The 13,431-nt window shown below is 46.1% G+C and overlaps 1 protein-coding gene across 2 annotated transcripts in view; it reads left to right on the top strand.

Annotated features, from left to right (window-relative positions):
• Positions 1-1,352: 1,352 nt before the first annotated feature.
• Positions 1,353-13,431, top strand: part of LOC146341312 (albumin-like) — a 65,647-nt gene continuing 53,568 nt past the window's right edge. Inside the window, exons 1-4 of one of the 2 annotated variants that reach the window (XM_084807193.1) lie at positions 1,353-1,487; positions 3,002-3,108; positions 6,082-6,139; positions 10,357-10,492. In XM_084807193.1, the coding sequence (XP_084663319.1) occupies positions 3,021-3,108; positions 6,082-6,139; positions 10,357-10,492 (282 nt within the window). In that variant the 5' untranslated portion in view covers positions 1,353-1,487; positions 3,002-3,020. Of the gene's footprint in view, positions 1,488-2,970; positions 3,109-6,081; positions 6,140-10,356; positions 10,493-13,431 lie in introns of those variants that run through there. The other variant, XM_084807192.1, reaches the window with a different exon arrangement.

The following is a 13,431-nucleotide window of genomic DNA, read 5'->3' as shown; positions in this document are numbered from 1 at the left end:
GGACATCACTACAACGGCTGCTGGAGGAATTCAGGATTTGCACATTCCTATGTAAACTGAAGAGTTCTCCACCTCCTGGAAAATGGAGTCATGCGAGTCTTGGCAGGGAGGTTGCAGAGGGTTTGTGTGGGGAGTGATAGTGGAGGGTGTCAACAGTGGGCAGCTGAAAGGACCTGCAATAGGAAGGGGAGCATGGAGCCTTAGGGCCTTGGAGGGCACTTTAACCCCAGCTTTCACTGGTACTGCACCCACCCCCTCCTCTCCAGGACAATATGGGAGCCAAGAGGGCTCAGGGAGGTGCAGGCCTTGGCCACAGATATTTCCTTGTGTTTTATAATCTTGAAATCTACCTCTGAATCCAGTGGACCTTGAAAGTTGGATTTTAAATCTTTTGAAAAAGAAAGAGGAAGGAAGGAAGGAAGGAAGGGAGGGAGGGAGGGAGGGAGGGAGGGAGGGAGGAAGGAAGGAAGGAAGGAAGGAAGGAAGGAAGGAAGGAAGGAAGGAAGGAAGGAAGGATATTTTCTTCACTTTTACCAAGGCACCTAGAAGACCTGCCAAAGAATAGCTGCTCTCACATACTAAGTTAACAAAATGGAGGGACATTAAGGGTGAAATCCTATGCCGGTTTAGACAGAAAAAAAGACCTACAACTAGGGGTGGACGAAAGTGACTTACCTGTCCTCGAAGCTTGTTCGCGGTGGGGGGGAGGCGCTTCGCTGCTCCCCCTGCGAAGTTCAGGCCAGGGGGGGGAGGCTTCCCGCCTCGCCCGGCTGAAATTCAGGCCAGAGGGGAGGCTTCCCACCTCGCCCAGCCGAAATTCAGGCCGGGGAGGAGGCTTCCCGCCTTGCCGGGCCGCGAACTCGAAAGTTAAAAAAAAAAAAAAATGCCCCTGTGATAGGCTACGTGACGATTAACGTAGCCTATCATGGCTAGATCTGCAAAGTCAGCCGTGATAGGCTACGTCAATCGTCACGTAGCCTATCACGGGTGACTTTAAAAAAAAAAGCGCTTACGCTAATGGCAGCCCCCATAGGGAGCCGCCATTCGCGTTCCTTATTTGGTTGCTGTAGTCTACGTAAATCTTTACGTAGACTACGGCGAAAATAAGGGCAACGCAAATAGTGTTGCCCTTATTTTCGCTGTAGTCTACGTAAATCTTTACGTAGACTACAGCGACCAAATAAGGAACGGGAATGGCGGCTCCCTATGGGGGCCGCCATTATCCGTACGCGTTTTTTGTTTTTTTTTAAGTCACCCATGATAGGCTACGTGACGATTGACGTAGCCTATCATGGCTGACTTTGCAAATCTAGCCGTGATAGGCTACGTTAATCGTCACGTAGCCTATCACGGGGGCGTTTTTTTTTTCCTTTTATTGGAATGGCGGCAGCGGCAGCCGGTCGAAAGATCGGCTGCTGCCCCCGCCCAGGACGAACACTCGCCGAACCGCCGGCCGGACCCGCCGCCGGGAGGGACATTCGGCAAAGGTAAATCCCGTCCCGGTGGGAGTGCGGAGAATTTCTCCCCGAAACTTGTTCGGGGGGCCGAACACGTTGGCGCTCGGCCCCCCGAAGTTTCGGGGAGCAATTCTCCGCCATCCCTACCTACAACTGCCAATATTCCCCAGCCAGCCATGCTGGGAGTTGCAGAGATTTTTTTCTGTCTAAACATGCATCGGATTGTGCCTTAAGGGTGTTAAATTCCCATGAATATTTCAGCAAAACAAATCAATTTTATCTACAGAGAATAAAACAGTGCAACAGGTAAAAGTATAATTTTATTTTAGCAAAGATTTGTCATTCTTTCCTATCCACGTTGTTTTCATTTGGAGTCACAGATCATGCTGCAAAGGCCCTCCACTCTGCCTGTAGATTAGTCTGTGGGTTTGCCATGGTCCCCTACTCAGAAGGTGGGACAAGGTGGCCTACTCAGAAGGTGGGTTTACAATGGTCCCTACTGGAGTCTGAGGGTTTATTGTGGGTTTACTCTGGGTTTACTGGATGTGGGTTTGCCATGGTCCCTACTCAGAAGGTGGCCTACTCAGAAGGTGGGTTTGCCGTGGTCCCTACAGGAGTCTGTGGGAGTCTGGAGTCGGTGGGTTTATTGGAGGGTTTACTGGAGTCTGTGGGTTTGCTGTGGTCCCTAGGTGGCACAAGACTTTTGAGAGTAGAGAATGTGACTAAGTCTAAGAACCCTAGCCAATTGGAGGAATGTGGAGATGTTGCAATATAAAACACCCCCACCACTTCAGCACTTTGTACTCAGCCACACCAACACAACCTTCCACCCCTATTTGAGGCTCTGCAGGACTAATCAGTGGCCACTGAGGCACCATGAATTATTTTGGATGGTGTCGGTGAAGTCTACCTGATTGGTTTGGGAAGTGGAACCTTTTTCACCTTTATTGCAGTACTGGGATGGGAATGAGGTCACAGAGATTTGGCCCTCCCGGGGTAATTTGACTGGTTGGACCAAGTAGATGTGACAACTCTTACACAGTGTGCATTGTGCATGGAAGAAGGAAGAATACAGGGGTGAGCCAGGCATCTTGGAGCTGAAAGGCCACAGCTCATCATGGAAATTTTAATTTGATGGGAAGCAAGATGCAGTAACTAGAAACGTTAGATCACTACATTTTCCACATTGCACTGCAAAGTTCCAAAAAGTACCCTACATGGAATTTTATTTCTGCTGATTTCACTTCGGATAAATTTACTGAACAGGGAAAGGGTTGTTACTTGTTATATAAATTATATGGTAAGGAAGAAAGCAGTTTTTGCTTAACTTTTTCATCTGCAGCCTGATTAGATCAGTGTCTTTCTCCCTGATGTTGGCAGACCTTTTTAGGACAGGATGTGCTCTTAGCAAACATGAGAAGCAAATATTTATTTCCAGTTAAATAATTACCAGGAGCGTCTAACATTATGATGGCTTGTTGTCAGCCCAATAGAAGATACAAACTCCATCTTCCCCTTTTTGCTTTCTATCTTGCACTTTCCAGGTCCTAAAAAATTGGAGTCATGAAGTGGGTAACATTCATTTCTTCTCTTTTGTTGGTAAGCTTTGCTAAATCGGAACCCCTGATTGAAAGACAGACGGAATTAGGAGGTAAGAATATATATTCTTAAGATATTAGCAGTGCAATCTTGTACATACTTACTGGGACGTAAGCCCCATGGAACTCAGCGGGACTTACTTTTCAGTGAACATGTATAGCATTGCACTGAAAAGCTGCAATCCTTTAGCTAGGTATCTGAGAGTAAGTCCCGTGGAACTTACTTCTGAGTAGATATGTATAGGATTGCACTATAACTCTCTCTTTTTCCCCATGTAATGTTGATCTCCCAGTTTGGCTAGACTGGCTAGATTTGTATTGGTTTTGCAATGCTATTTTAGAAGAAAGACTAGGACATCAATCCCATGGAAAGGTTTTCTCAGAAAGCCTCATTCATTTCAACAGGAGTTGCACCAGTAAACTTCCCAGCAAATTATGCCTTCCGATGGAACTAGAGAGATTATAACCTCAACAGCCAAAGTGGCAACAATGTTTCTAGTTCTCTCCCTCTGCAATGTCTAGTACAATGTACCCAAATCCTCCTGATGCATCAATAGCTCTCTTAGTATATAGAGCTGGATGAGTTTGAATCATGCACAATATGTTAATGCCAAACATAGAGAAGTTTTCCTAGACATTACAAAGGCGGGTGGTAGGAGGTAGAGCTAGGTACATATATATGGTAATTGGTTTCCACTTGAACACATCTTTGAAATATAGGCATACTATACATGGGAAATGTGCAACATGTTTTAGAGAGGTCGTTTTTGCCTGTATACCCCGTCACCAAGGTAGGGATGTATAAATCCCCTACCTGCCAGTCCGGGGGGGTCCCGCAGGGGCGGGGAGAGACGGTCCATTCCTCCCCCCAGAATCCTCACCAGCTGGCTCCAAACAGCAAGCAATACAGCCACCATTGCCATTCTGTACCTCTGAGCACTCACTGCAGGAAGGTGACTGGACGCAAATGGCATCTGCTTATGCCATTTGCGTCCCCGTTTTTTCACGCGATAGGCTATGCAAATATCTATGTAAATACAAATGTGTAGCCTATCGTGTGAAAAAACAGGGATGCGAATGGCGTAGTAGATGCCATTTGTGCCAGGATCCCTTCCTGCAGTGAGTGTTCAGTGATACGGCACGGCAGTGGCAGATGTATTGCTTGCCGTACGGAGCTGGCTGGCGAGGAGGATCCGGCTCCGTGTGGGTCCAGCAGGAGGCAGAGGGAGGTGGACCCCTTCTGCCACCGACTACAGAGGCCGGATTCAAAAGAATCCAGCCTCAATGGAGTCCATGGCGGAATTCTCTGCCATCCCTACACTGAGGTGATTCCTTTCACTGCAGTAGAAAGGATGACTCTATGCTGAGATGGCAAAATCTGTGAGTTCACTGGAATTCTTACCCCACAAACCTGAGTGACAGAGGCACCCACCACTTCTGTAAAACATTGTGAACACTTATCATGTGTACTATCCTAATATATTAATGCTTTATTCAAATGGAAACAGGGAATACCATACCTGTTCTGGCACTCACCTGCTTCTGCATAAGGGAATGTGGGCATCCCTTTAAGCCCTGCTCCAACAGTCCACTCATTCACAGCTTACACGTTGACCTTTGCACATTGAGCATGAAGGTCTGTATAGGGTAGGGATGTCACGAGCATCCCACTTACTCTGGGAGGCCAGCAAAATCCCCTGGACCCCCAGACTATGCTCACTGAGCTCCAGGGTGCTGATGGACCCAGCCAACGAGCACCCTGGAGCTTGGCGAGTGGCGGGGAACATCCCAGACTTGCCGCGGCATGTGCCCCAACCACTCTCACGATCGCCTCCTTGCAAGGAGGAGATAGCAAGAGCAGCTGCAGCGTGTGAAGTGCCAAGGCCTCCTCCTGCCAGGTAGGGATGTCCGAAAGTCACTTACCTTTTCAACGTGGTGATTCGCGGTGGGGGGGAGGCGCTCCACACTTCCCCCAAAATCCTAACCCGGCCGGCTTCGCTCTGCGGCAACTTCGCGGAGCTGCCGGCTGGGTGCATTCGCAGGCACCGTGTGGAGCCTGCGGATGCAAATGGCGGTGGCTACAGCAGCCGCCATTTACGTTCCTGTTTTTTAGCCGTGATAGGCTATGTAAATATTTATGTAGCCTATCACAGCAAAAAAAAAAAAAAAATAGGGGCACAAATGGCGTAGCGACCGCCAGTTGTGTTCCTGTTTTTTTGCCGTGATAAGCTACGTAAATATTTATGTAGCCTATCACGGCAAAAAAGCAGGGGTACAAATGGTGTAGGCCCCCTGAAATCTGTGGCGGAACAAAGCCCCCAGCCCCACCACCCCGCGAAAGGCACATAAAATGGGACACTTACCTGGTGCTGTTCGCGCTGCTTTGCGAATTCGGCCTCACTGAGATCTGTGGCAGAATTCTCTGACATCCCTACTGCCAAGTCAGCTGTCCAGGAATCTTCCTGGACAGCCGACCGGGCAAGACGGGGCCTTGGCTGGTATCCCTGACACTAGCCATCTCCTGCTTGACATCCATGTCCGTACACACAGGGAAAATTTGAAATACATGTTTTCCCTTTTCGTTACTGTTTAAAATGAGGGCTCAAACAAGAGCTCACTAGACCTGGATGAGGATGTGTATCGTCATCCTCATTAGAGGATGTATTCGGACACTGAAATGAGGAGCAAATGATCCTCATGTTGGACATCTGTATCTGCTTTTTTGCACCCACCTTGGTTGCATGGAAATATTTATCTTTCTTTTTGAATCAGAGCAAATGAAGACACATTTCCTGATATGCACATGATAATTGTAGATGGATCTCTGTGATGGACCCCTGATTTTGCCCTCTTCATTCTGACTGATATGCAGAGATGTCAGCCCTGACACATCAGTTGCTCAAATATTCATTTTCCTGCCTCCATCAGCTCCTTTGGTCTTTCTTTTTCAGTCATCAAGAAATGCTTAGACACATAAATGCTATGAATAACATTGAGTCAACGCTTGATTATTGTCTCACATACAGGAGGATTTCGCACCCACGCTGCTTTCTCTGCATTATCAGATGAGGAGTTTAAAGATGTGTAAGTCTTACCAGGAAGTTTTATTTGAAATCACCTTACTGGTCTGATCCAAACTTTTAAAGAAAGACAACATATACAGAGACAAGGAGCTCCCAGTAGAGCAATGGCTGATACATTGACAACAACAAAATACTATCAAGTGGCCATTAAGTGAAGTTGCTAAATGTTATGGTTGCAATATTAATTGATTAATCAGTTACACTTGTTGATTAACATGTTTGATCAACTAACAAGGTACCCCCAGTTCATCAGGTAACATTTTTGAAAGCCGGTTACTTAGAATATTATAAAATGTTAAGGGGGACGGGGGCTGCAGATAGGAGACATTATCTCAGAAAAGGAATCCCCCTTCTCTATCACACAAAGGAGGGAATATTCTATACAAGTCCCTTTCAGCACATTTTAGAGGGAAAGAGGCACTGGCCTAAAATTTCACAGATATCTAAATACTTAAGCAACCAAGTCATGCTCAAAATTAGTACATTCCCCAACCCCACATTGCCAGGATGCTATGGTCCTTGGTGTACAACATATTATTTTTGAACCTTTCTTTGGCATTTTTCATTACTGGCAACATTTTCAATCGGCCTTGGAAGGCCTTCTGTCTGCCCCATCAGCCAGGACAGCTCAGCTGGTGAGGACTAGGGAGAGGGCCTTTTTCTGTGGTGGCCCCCACTTTGGGGAATTCCCTCCCTAGTGACCTTTGCCATGCCCCCTCTTTGATGAGCTTCTGCCGTGCTTTGAAAACCTGGCTGTTCAGGTGGGCATTTGGGCTGGGTCAGGGATTTTTTTAGAGTAATGTTGTTTTGTTGATTATGTTGTATTTTGTGTTATTTGTATTGTATGCTGCCTAGAGTGGCTGGGTAGCTGGCCAGATGGGCAGCTAATAAATCTAATGAAGAAATAAATAAAATAAATAGAATCACAACCTGAAAGGAAATATAGCTATAAGCACTCAAGTCCTCAGCAGCAATACTACTCTCATCCCTATTGCATCAGAGGAAATCCCCATCTCCTACAGCTTCACCCATCTTGCCAGCTACTGATGTAAGCAACATACAAGGATGGGCCATATCACAGGAGGATCCCCCTAGCACAGGGATGGGCAGCAGCTAGGGATGTCCAGGTCAGCAAAAGCTGAGCTTGCCAAAGTTCTCCAAATTCCATCTTGAAGCTCGTTCCAACTCAAGTCTGCATTGTGAGCTTTTCTTTTCTTTTTTTAAATTTCCACATGCAAATCATTTTTGAACCTTGCTTTGGCATTTTTCATCACAACTTTCTCCATCATAACATGCAAGGAAATACAGCTACAACCACCCCCACCCAAGTCATCATCAGCAACAACACTGTCATCTCTACTGCGAGAGCCAGCATGGTGTAGTGGTGAGAGTGCTGGACTGGGAGCCCAGAGATCCAAGTTCTAGTCCCCACTCAGCCTGGAACCTCATTGGGTGGCTTTGGGCCAGTTACAGACTCTCAGTCCAACCTAGCTCACAGAGTTGTTGTAAGGATAAAATGGAGAGGAGGAGGAGGATAATGTAAGCCGCCTTGGGTTCCTTGCAAGAGGAAAAAAGGTGGGATATAAATTGCAGTTAAACCTCAAAAAAAACAAGATTGTGGCAACCAGCTTGATTGATAACTGGCAAAACAAGGGAGAAAACGTGGAGGCAGTGACAGACTTTGTCTTTCTTGGAGCAAAGATTACTGCAGACGCTGACTGCAGCCAGGAAATCAGAAGACGTTTACTTCTTGGGAGGACAGCAATGACAAATCTTGATAAAATAGTGTAGAGCAGAGACATCACACTGATAACAAAGGTCCGCATAGTTAAAGCAATGGTATTCCCCGTAGTAACCTATGGCTGTGAGAGCTGGACCATAAGGAAGGCTGAGCGAAGGGAGATAGATGCTTTTGAACTGTGGTGCTGGAGGAAAATTCTGAGAGTGCCTTGGACTGCCAGAAGATCAAACCAGTCTATCCTCCAGGAAATAAAGCCAGATTGCTCACTTGAGGGAAGGATATTCAAGGCAAAACTGAAGTACTTTGGCCACATCATGAGAAGAAGACAGGATACCCTGGAAAAGATGCTGATGCTAGGGAAAGTGGAAGGCCAAAGGAAGAGGGGCCGACCAAGGGCAAGATGGATGGATGATATTCTGGAGGTGACGGACTCGACCTTGGGGGAGCTGGGGGTGGCGACGGCTGACAGGAAGCTCTGGCGTGGGCTGGTCCATGAAGTCACGAAGAGTCGGAAGCGACTGACCGAATAAACAACAACATAAATTGAATAAATAATAATAAAACACTGTATCAGAAGAGATCACCATCTCCCACTGTTTAACATATCCTGCCAGCCACTGATGTAAGCAACGAACAAGGATGGGTCAACTCGTAGGAAGATCCCTATATCACAGGGGTGAGCAACATGCATCTCATGGGTAGGGATGTTGCGGGTGCCCAACTGGGTCTGGGAGTCTGTAGGACTCCCCCTGCCCCCACTTGCTCTGCTGAAACTGGCTCAGCGAGCTTCCACCCCTGCCCACCGAGCTGCACGAGCAGCCGCAACTTGCTGGACCCGGCCACTCACACCCAGCAGTTGCCTGCCCTCCACGCGAGCTGTCATTTTTACGGAGTGCAGGGGGGCTCTGGATTTCTATGTATCCGTCGTTGCACACAATGGCGGCCATAAAGGGCCATTTCCGAATTTTTTCTACGTCTAATCGCAGCTCGCGTGGAGCAGCTGGGTGCTGCGGGGCGCTCCTGGACTGTTCGCTGAGCCCTCCGGGGGCTCGCGTGGCCCAGTCCGGGTGAGCGGCAGCAGCAGCTCCTCGAGCACCCACCGAGCATGGACTTGGGTGAGTCCATCCATCCCTACTCACGACTAACATGCAGCCCACCATGGCTATTTGTGCAGCACCCCTCACCAATCCCTACCGCTGTTACTGCTGCTGATCCCAGTGATTTTGCTGGGGAACAAGATGCAGGGGGAAAACACACAACAGAGTCCACAACATGCAAACATGTCTGGACCCAGAAGTGGCCATCAGCAGCACCACAACAGAAACAGCAGTTGATTGGGTTGTTGTGAGCCCAGTTCTGCTAGGAAGGAAGGTGTATGCTTCCTGTATGTCTTGTTTCCCAGCAGAATTACTGGGATTTTGTGGAGGTGGTGCTGGTGACGGCCACTTCTGGGTCCAGACACAGCTGCATGTTGTAGGGAGGAATGCAGTCTGCACAGGGCTTGGGGGGGGGGTGTTAATGCAATCCCCCAATCCCCAGGGGGATTGCAAACCCCCGCTATAAGCAATATAGTATGGCTCAGATGCTTTCATATGGCAATACAGGACCAGGATAATGTGGGCTATCTTTGCCGGTCCCAGGCACTCCATCCTCCCCATCTGGATTGGACTTAGTGTGGGTGCATGCAGGGTGTGAAGGTTTGAGACCTACAGAGACAAGGAAAAGGTAAAAAGATCAGGCCTAGAGGCCTGGGGTTTTCTGTTGGGAGGGGGTATCCCTGAGAGGAGTAGTTTCATTTCCTCAGTAAGTTTCATTTTCCTGAGTTAGGTTTCATGTCTTCATGTTTGAAACAGTACTTTTGGTTTGGGGGAAGGAGGGGATATAAAGGGAGAGAGAGCGAGTGAGAGAGAGAAAGAGAGAGAGAGACTTGAACATGAAGATAGAGCAGGAAGAAGCAGCCTGGAGACGTCCAAGCACAGCTAGGGTAGAAGAACTTGCATTTTTGCAACCTTTATTTTCTCTTAAGGCCATTTATATCACTTAGCTCCATTCTGTAAACAATTCTTGTTATAATTTGCCTCCTTTAATTTACCAGTAACTGTTGAGTTTAACACCCAGACATCTGAAGTGTCCATCACCCCACATCTACAGCCTAAACTCCATATTATTGGGAAGGCAAACTTTAAAAGAAGGAAAGTAGGACTCCTGAGGAGGCAAAATATCATTAAGGAGTTGCTCAGGGGGTCCAGGTCATAAGGGGAACCCTTACACAGGGTAGCATGTGAGATTGCATAACATAATTAGTGATCATAGGGCATGTCTACTGAGATATTAACCTTAGCTTCCCATTTCTTGGCTTTGTGAAGCTTGAGCCAAAATGAAATAGCCTTAGCCCTGATCTTAAGCTGCAATGTTTATCGACCACTGAACAGTATGCACTAATAACCATCTTCTCAATAATTTATGCCCCTTTCCAGTATCCTTGCCGTGTTTGCCCAGTTCATGCAGAGAGCCACATATGAAGAGGTACGGAATGTAACCAATGACATCACAGAACTTGCAAAGAAATGTACTGCGGATGAACAAGCAGACCAAGCATGTGGAAAGCCATTGGTAAATTTGTAGAACACACATTGAATTGTTAATATGTTGCATAGTATTTCTTTATTTCCAACATTTATATACCACTCCACATCTAAACAGATTCCAGAGCAGTGAATAACAAAAGATACAAAATAAGATAAAAGAATAAAACAAAAAAATATTAAAGTTAAAAAGTTAAAAAATTATTACTGTATTTTTTAAAAGAAAGAAAAGAAAAGAAACAGAATTCTAATAAAACAATGGCTGATCAGTCAAGAAAGGCTTCCTGAAATAAAGATGTTTTCAGGAGGCACTGGAAACAGGACAATGTTGGTGCCTGCCTGACCTCCGGAGGCTGAGAGTTACATAGAAAGGGGGCCATCACACTGAAGGCTCTTCTCTGGGTGGACTCAAGTCGGGCCATAGGTCCATGTGGAACCACCAGGAACATGCCTTCTGATGACCTCAGTGACTGGTCAGGTTGGTACGGGAGAAGGTACTCTCTCAGGTATTCTGGTCCCAAGTTGTTTAGAGCTTTGTACACTCATACCAAAACTTTAAACCTTGCCTGGTAGTGAATAGGCAGTCAGTGCAGCTCCCTCAGCAAAGGAATTTCATGCTGAAAAGGGGCAACTCCTGTCAACAGCTGAAGGGCTATATTCTGCACTAGCTCCAGCTTCTGGAGCAGCCTCAGCCCCACAAAGAGCTCATTGCAGTAATCTAGTCTTGAGGTTACTAGTGCCTCTACCAAGCTATAATATGGTGTCTTGGTCTATCATGGACTTGTTTTGTGTCTCCTAACCTGAGCATGGAAATGGCTAAGACAGTCAGTGCTAAAGTCTTGTGTCTTAGGGTGCAATCTTATGCATCTTTAGACAGAAAAACATCCTACAACTCCCAGCATTTCCCAGCTAGCCATGACTGGCTGGGGAATGTTGGGAGTTGTAGGCCTTTTTTCTGTCTAAACATTCATAGGATTGCACCCTAGTCTATCATGGGTAAGTGCACATAGGAGGTAAACAGTTTAAATAGAAACCAGCTTCTGTTCAAATGTCACAGTCTAAACAGGAAGTACACTTAAATATGTGCATAGTCTAACAAGAAGCATGGAAATCCAGTTCTTTTTTTCCTCCATGGAGTTCCGTGGCATGTACGGCTCAATGTGTGTTTACAAGCCGAGCTGCAAGCTTTCTCCCAAACTCTGGGAACTAATTTCACACTCCCCCCCCCCTTTAGCAGGGTTTGTAATTTGTGCAAATGTCTGATCAGTGTGCACAAATGTCTGAGCAGTTTGTGCAAATGTCTGAGCAATTTGTACAAATTACAGCTGAATTTGTGCAAACTGCTCCAAAATTTGCACAAATTGTGGAACCTGTGAAAAAATGCACAAAATGCCCGGAATATCTGCAGACTTAGTGCACCGTTCCTGCACTGCAGCGGGAACCAAACCACAGTTGGGGGGGGGGCTAGGAGAACACGCTGAACTCCACCCCCCAAATGGATTTCACTGACATCCCTAAGCACACCTCTTTTTAGAGCTTCAGGACTGTCTTGCTGGATCATACCAAAATCTATCTGGTATACAGGATCTTAAAATATGTACTTTCCAGTCACAGGAAACAATGCACAATGATGTAAGGTGCCTTTAAGTGACGTATCAGTCACCTAACCAAGTGTCATTTCAGAGATTCCTGGATATTTTGGAGGATGACAGGAGGTAAGATTCATAACCCTCCTGTTGGATATATTCAAGGTTGCATTGCAAGAAAGCAGTGCATTTTAAGGGGATTTCTTGTTTTCAATGGATCCATTGTTCTGATTTGATCGGATCCAATATTTTTTGCTTCATTCATGGACAGAGTTCCCATTCACAGAATGAGTGTTGTGTTCACCCTTCTGCTGATGGAGTAGTATCTCTTTCCATGAGCACAAGAATCTATATGTGAATGGAGAGCAACTTCTATTGAGTGAAAACATGGGATCCAATCCCTCATGTTTTACATACCTGAAAAAACTATACTACTGCTATCAACATAGGTAAATAGTCACCATCCACCCTCTGCCTCTGCCCCTTGTAAGGGAAAGGCATTTGTACCCTTCTTGCATAGGTAGGCCTGTTTAATAGTTTATAATAATGGCCATTCAGCGTAATGAATCAGAGAGATGGCCAGAGATAGAAGTGCTACTGAGGATTTTCACATTAACAAAGTATGAGAATTCTATTTTCAGAGTGAAATCTCTACATACGTACGTACATACGTACGTACGTACATACATACATACATACATACACACACACACACACACACACACACATATATATATATATATATATATATATATATATATCCATTTCAGCCCTGGCAAATTTCATTCCATTTTCCCCCACTTGAGTCAACTCTATCTGTAGTGAGTTGATCCAATGCAGAGATTCTGATTTGTTTGTGTGCATTTTTAATGGTGGCAATTTGTGCAAATGTGTTCTTTCTTTCTCCTTTTTGGGGGCCTTTTATTTTGTGCAAATGGGGTCATTTAAAAATATTTTTTGTCCATGTTGCGCATGCACGCATGATTGCTTGTCCGCCAGTCTGTTAGGGATGGATGCACTCACTGCTGTTCAGTTTTGCTGGGCGCTTGTTGACCCACCGCCCCTGCTCGCTCCCCCCGGACCAACTCGCCCAGTCTTCGTATTCACCCGGACCAGCTCACCAAGCAGCTGTGCACCCAGCACGTGGGTCCAGCAGCCACTTGTCCTTTTAGTGATCCACCATTTTGTGTAACAATGGCAGCTTGGGGATTTCTGGGAATCTAATGTTGCATAAATGGCAGCTGTAAAGGGACCATTAACGCAATATTACCAGTGTGAATGGACCATTTACACCTGTAATGTTGCGTAAATGGTCCTTTACAGCCACCATTTATTTTACTATTTATTTTATGTATGTATTTATTTCATTTCTTTACTGCCC

This window comes from Heloderma suspectum, chromosome 6, assembly GCF_057233095.1.
Source record: "Heloderma suspectum isolate Gila_16-S chromosome 6, 16-S_ref, whole genome shotgun sequence".
Lineage (NCBI taxonomy): Eukaryota > Metazoa > Chordata > Lepidosauria > Squamata > Helodermatidae > Heloderma > Heloderma suspectum.
The sequence above is the reverse complement of the archived record's forward strand: the minus strand, read 5'-3'. Positions and strand labels throughout refer to the sequence as shown.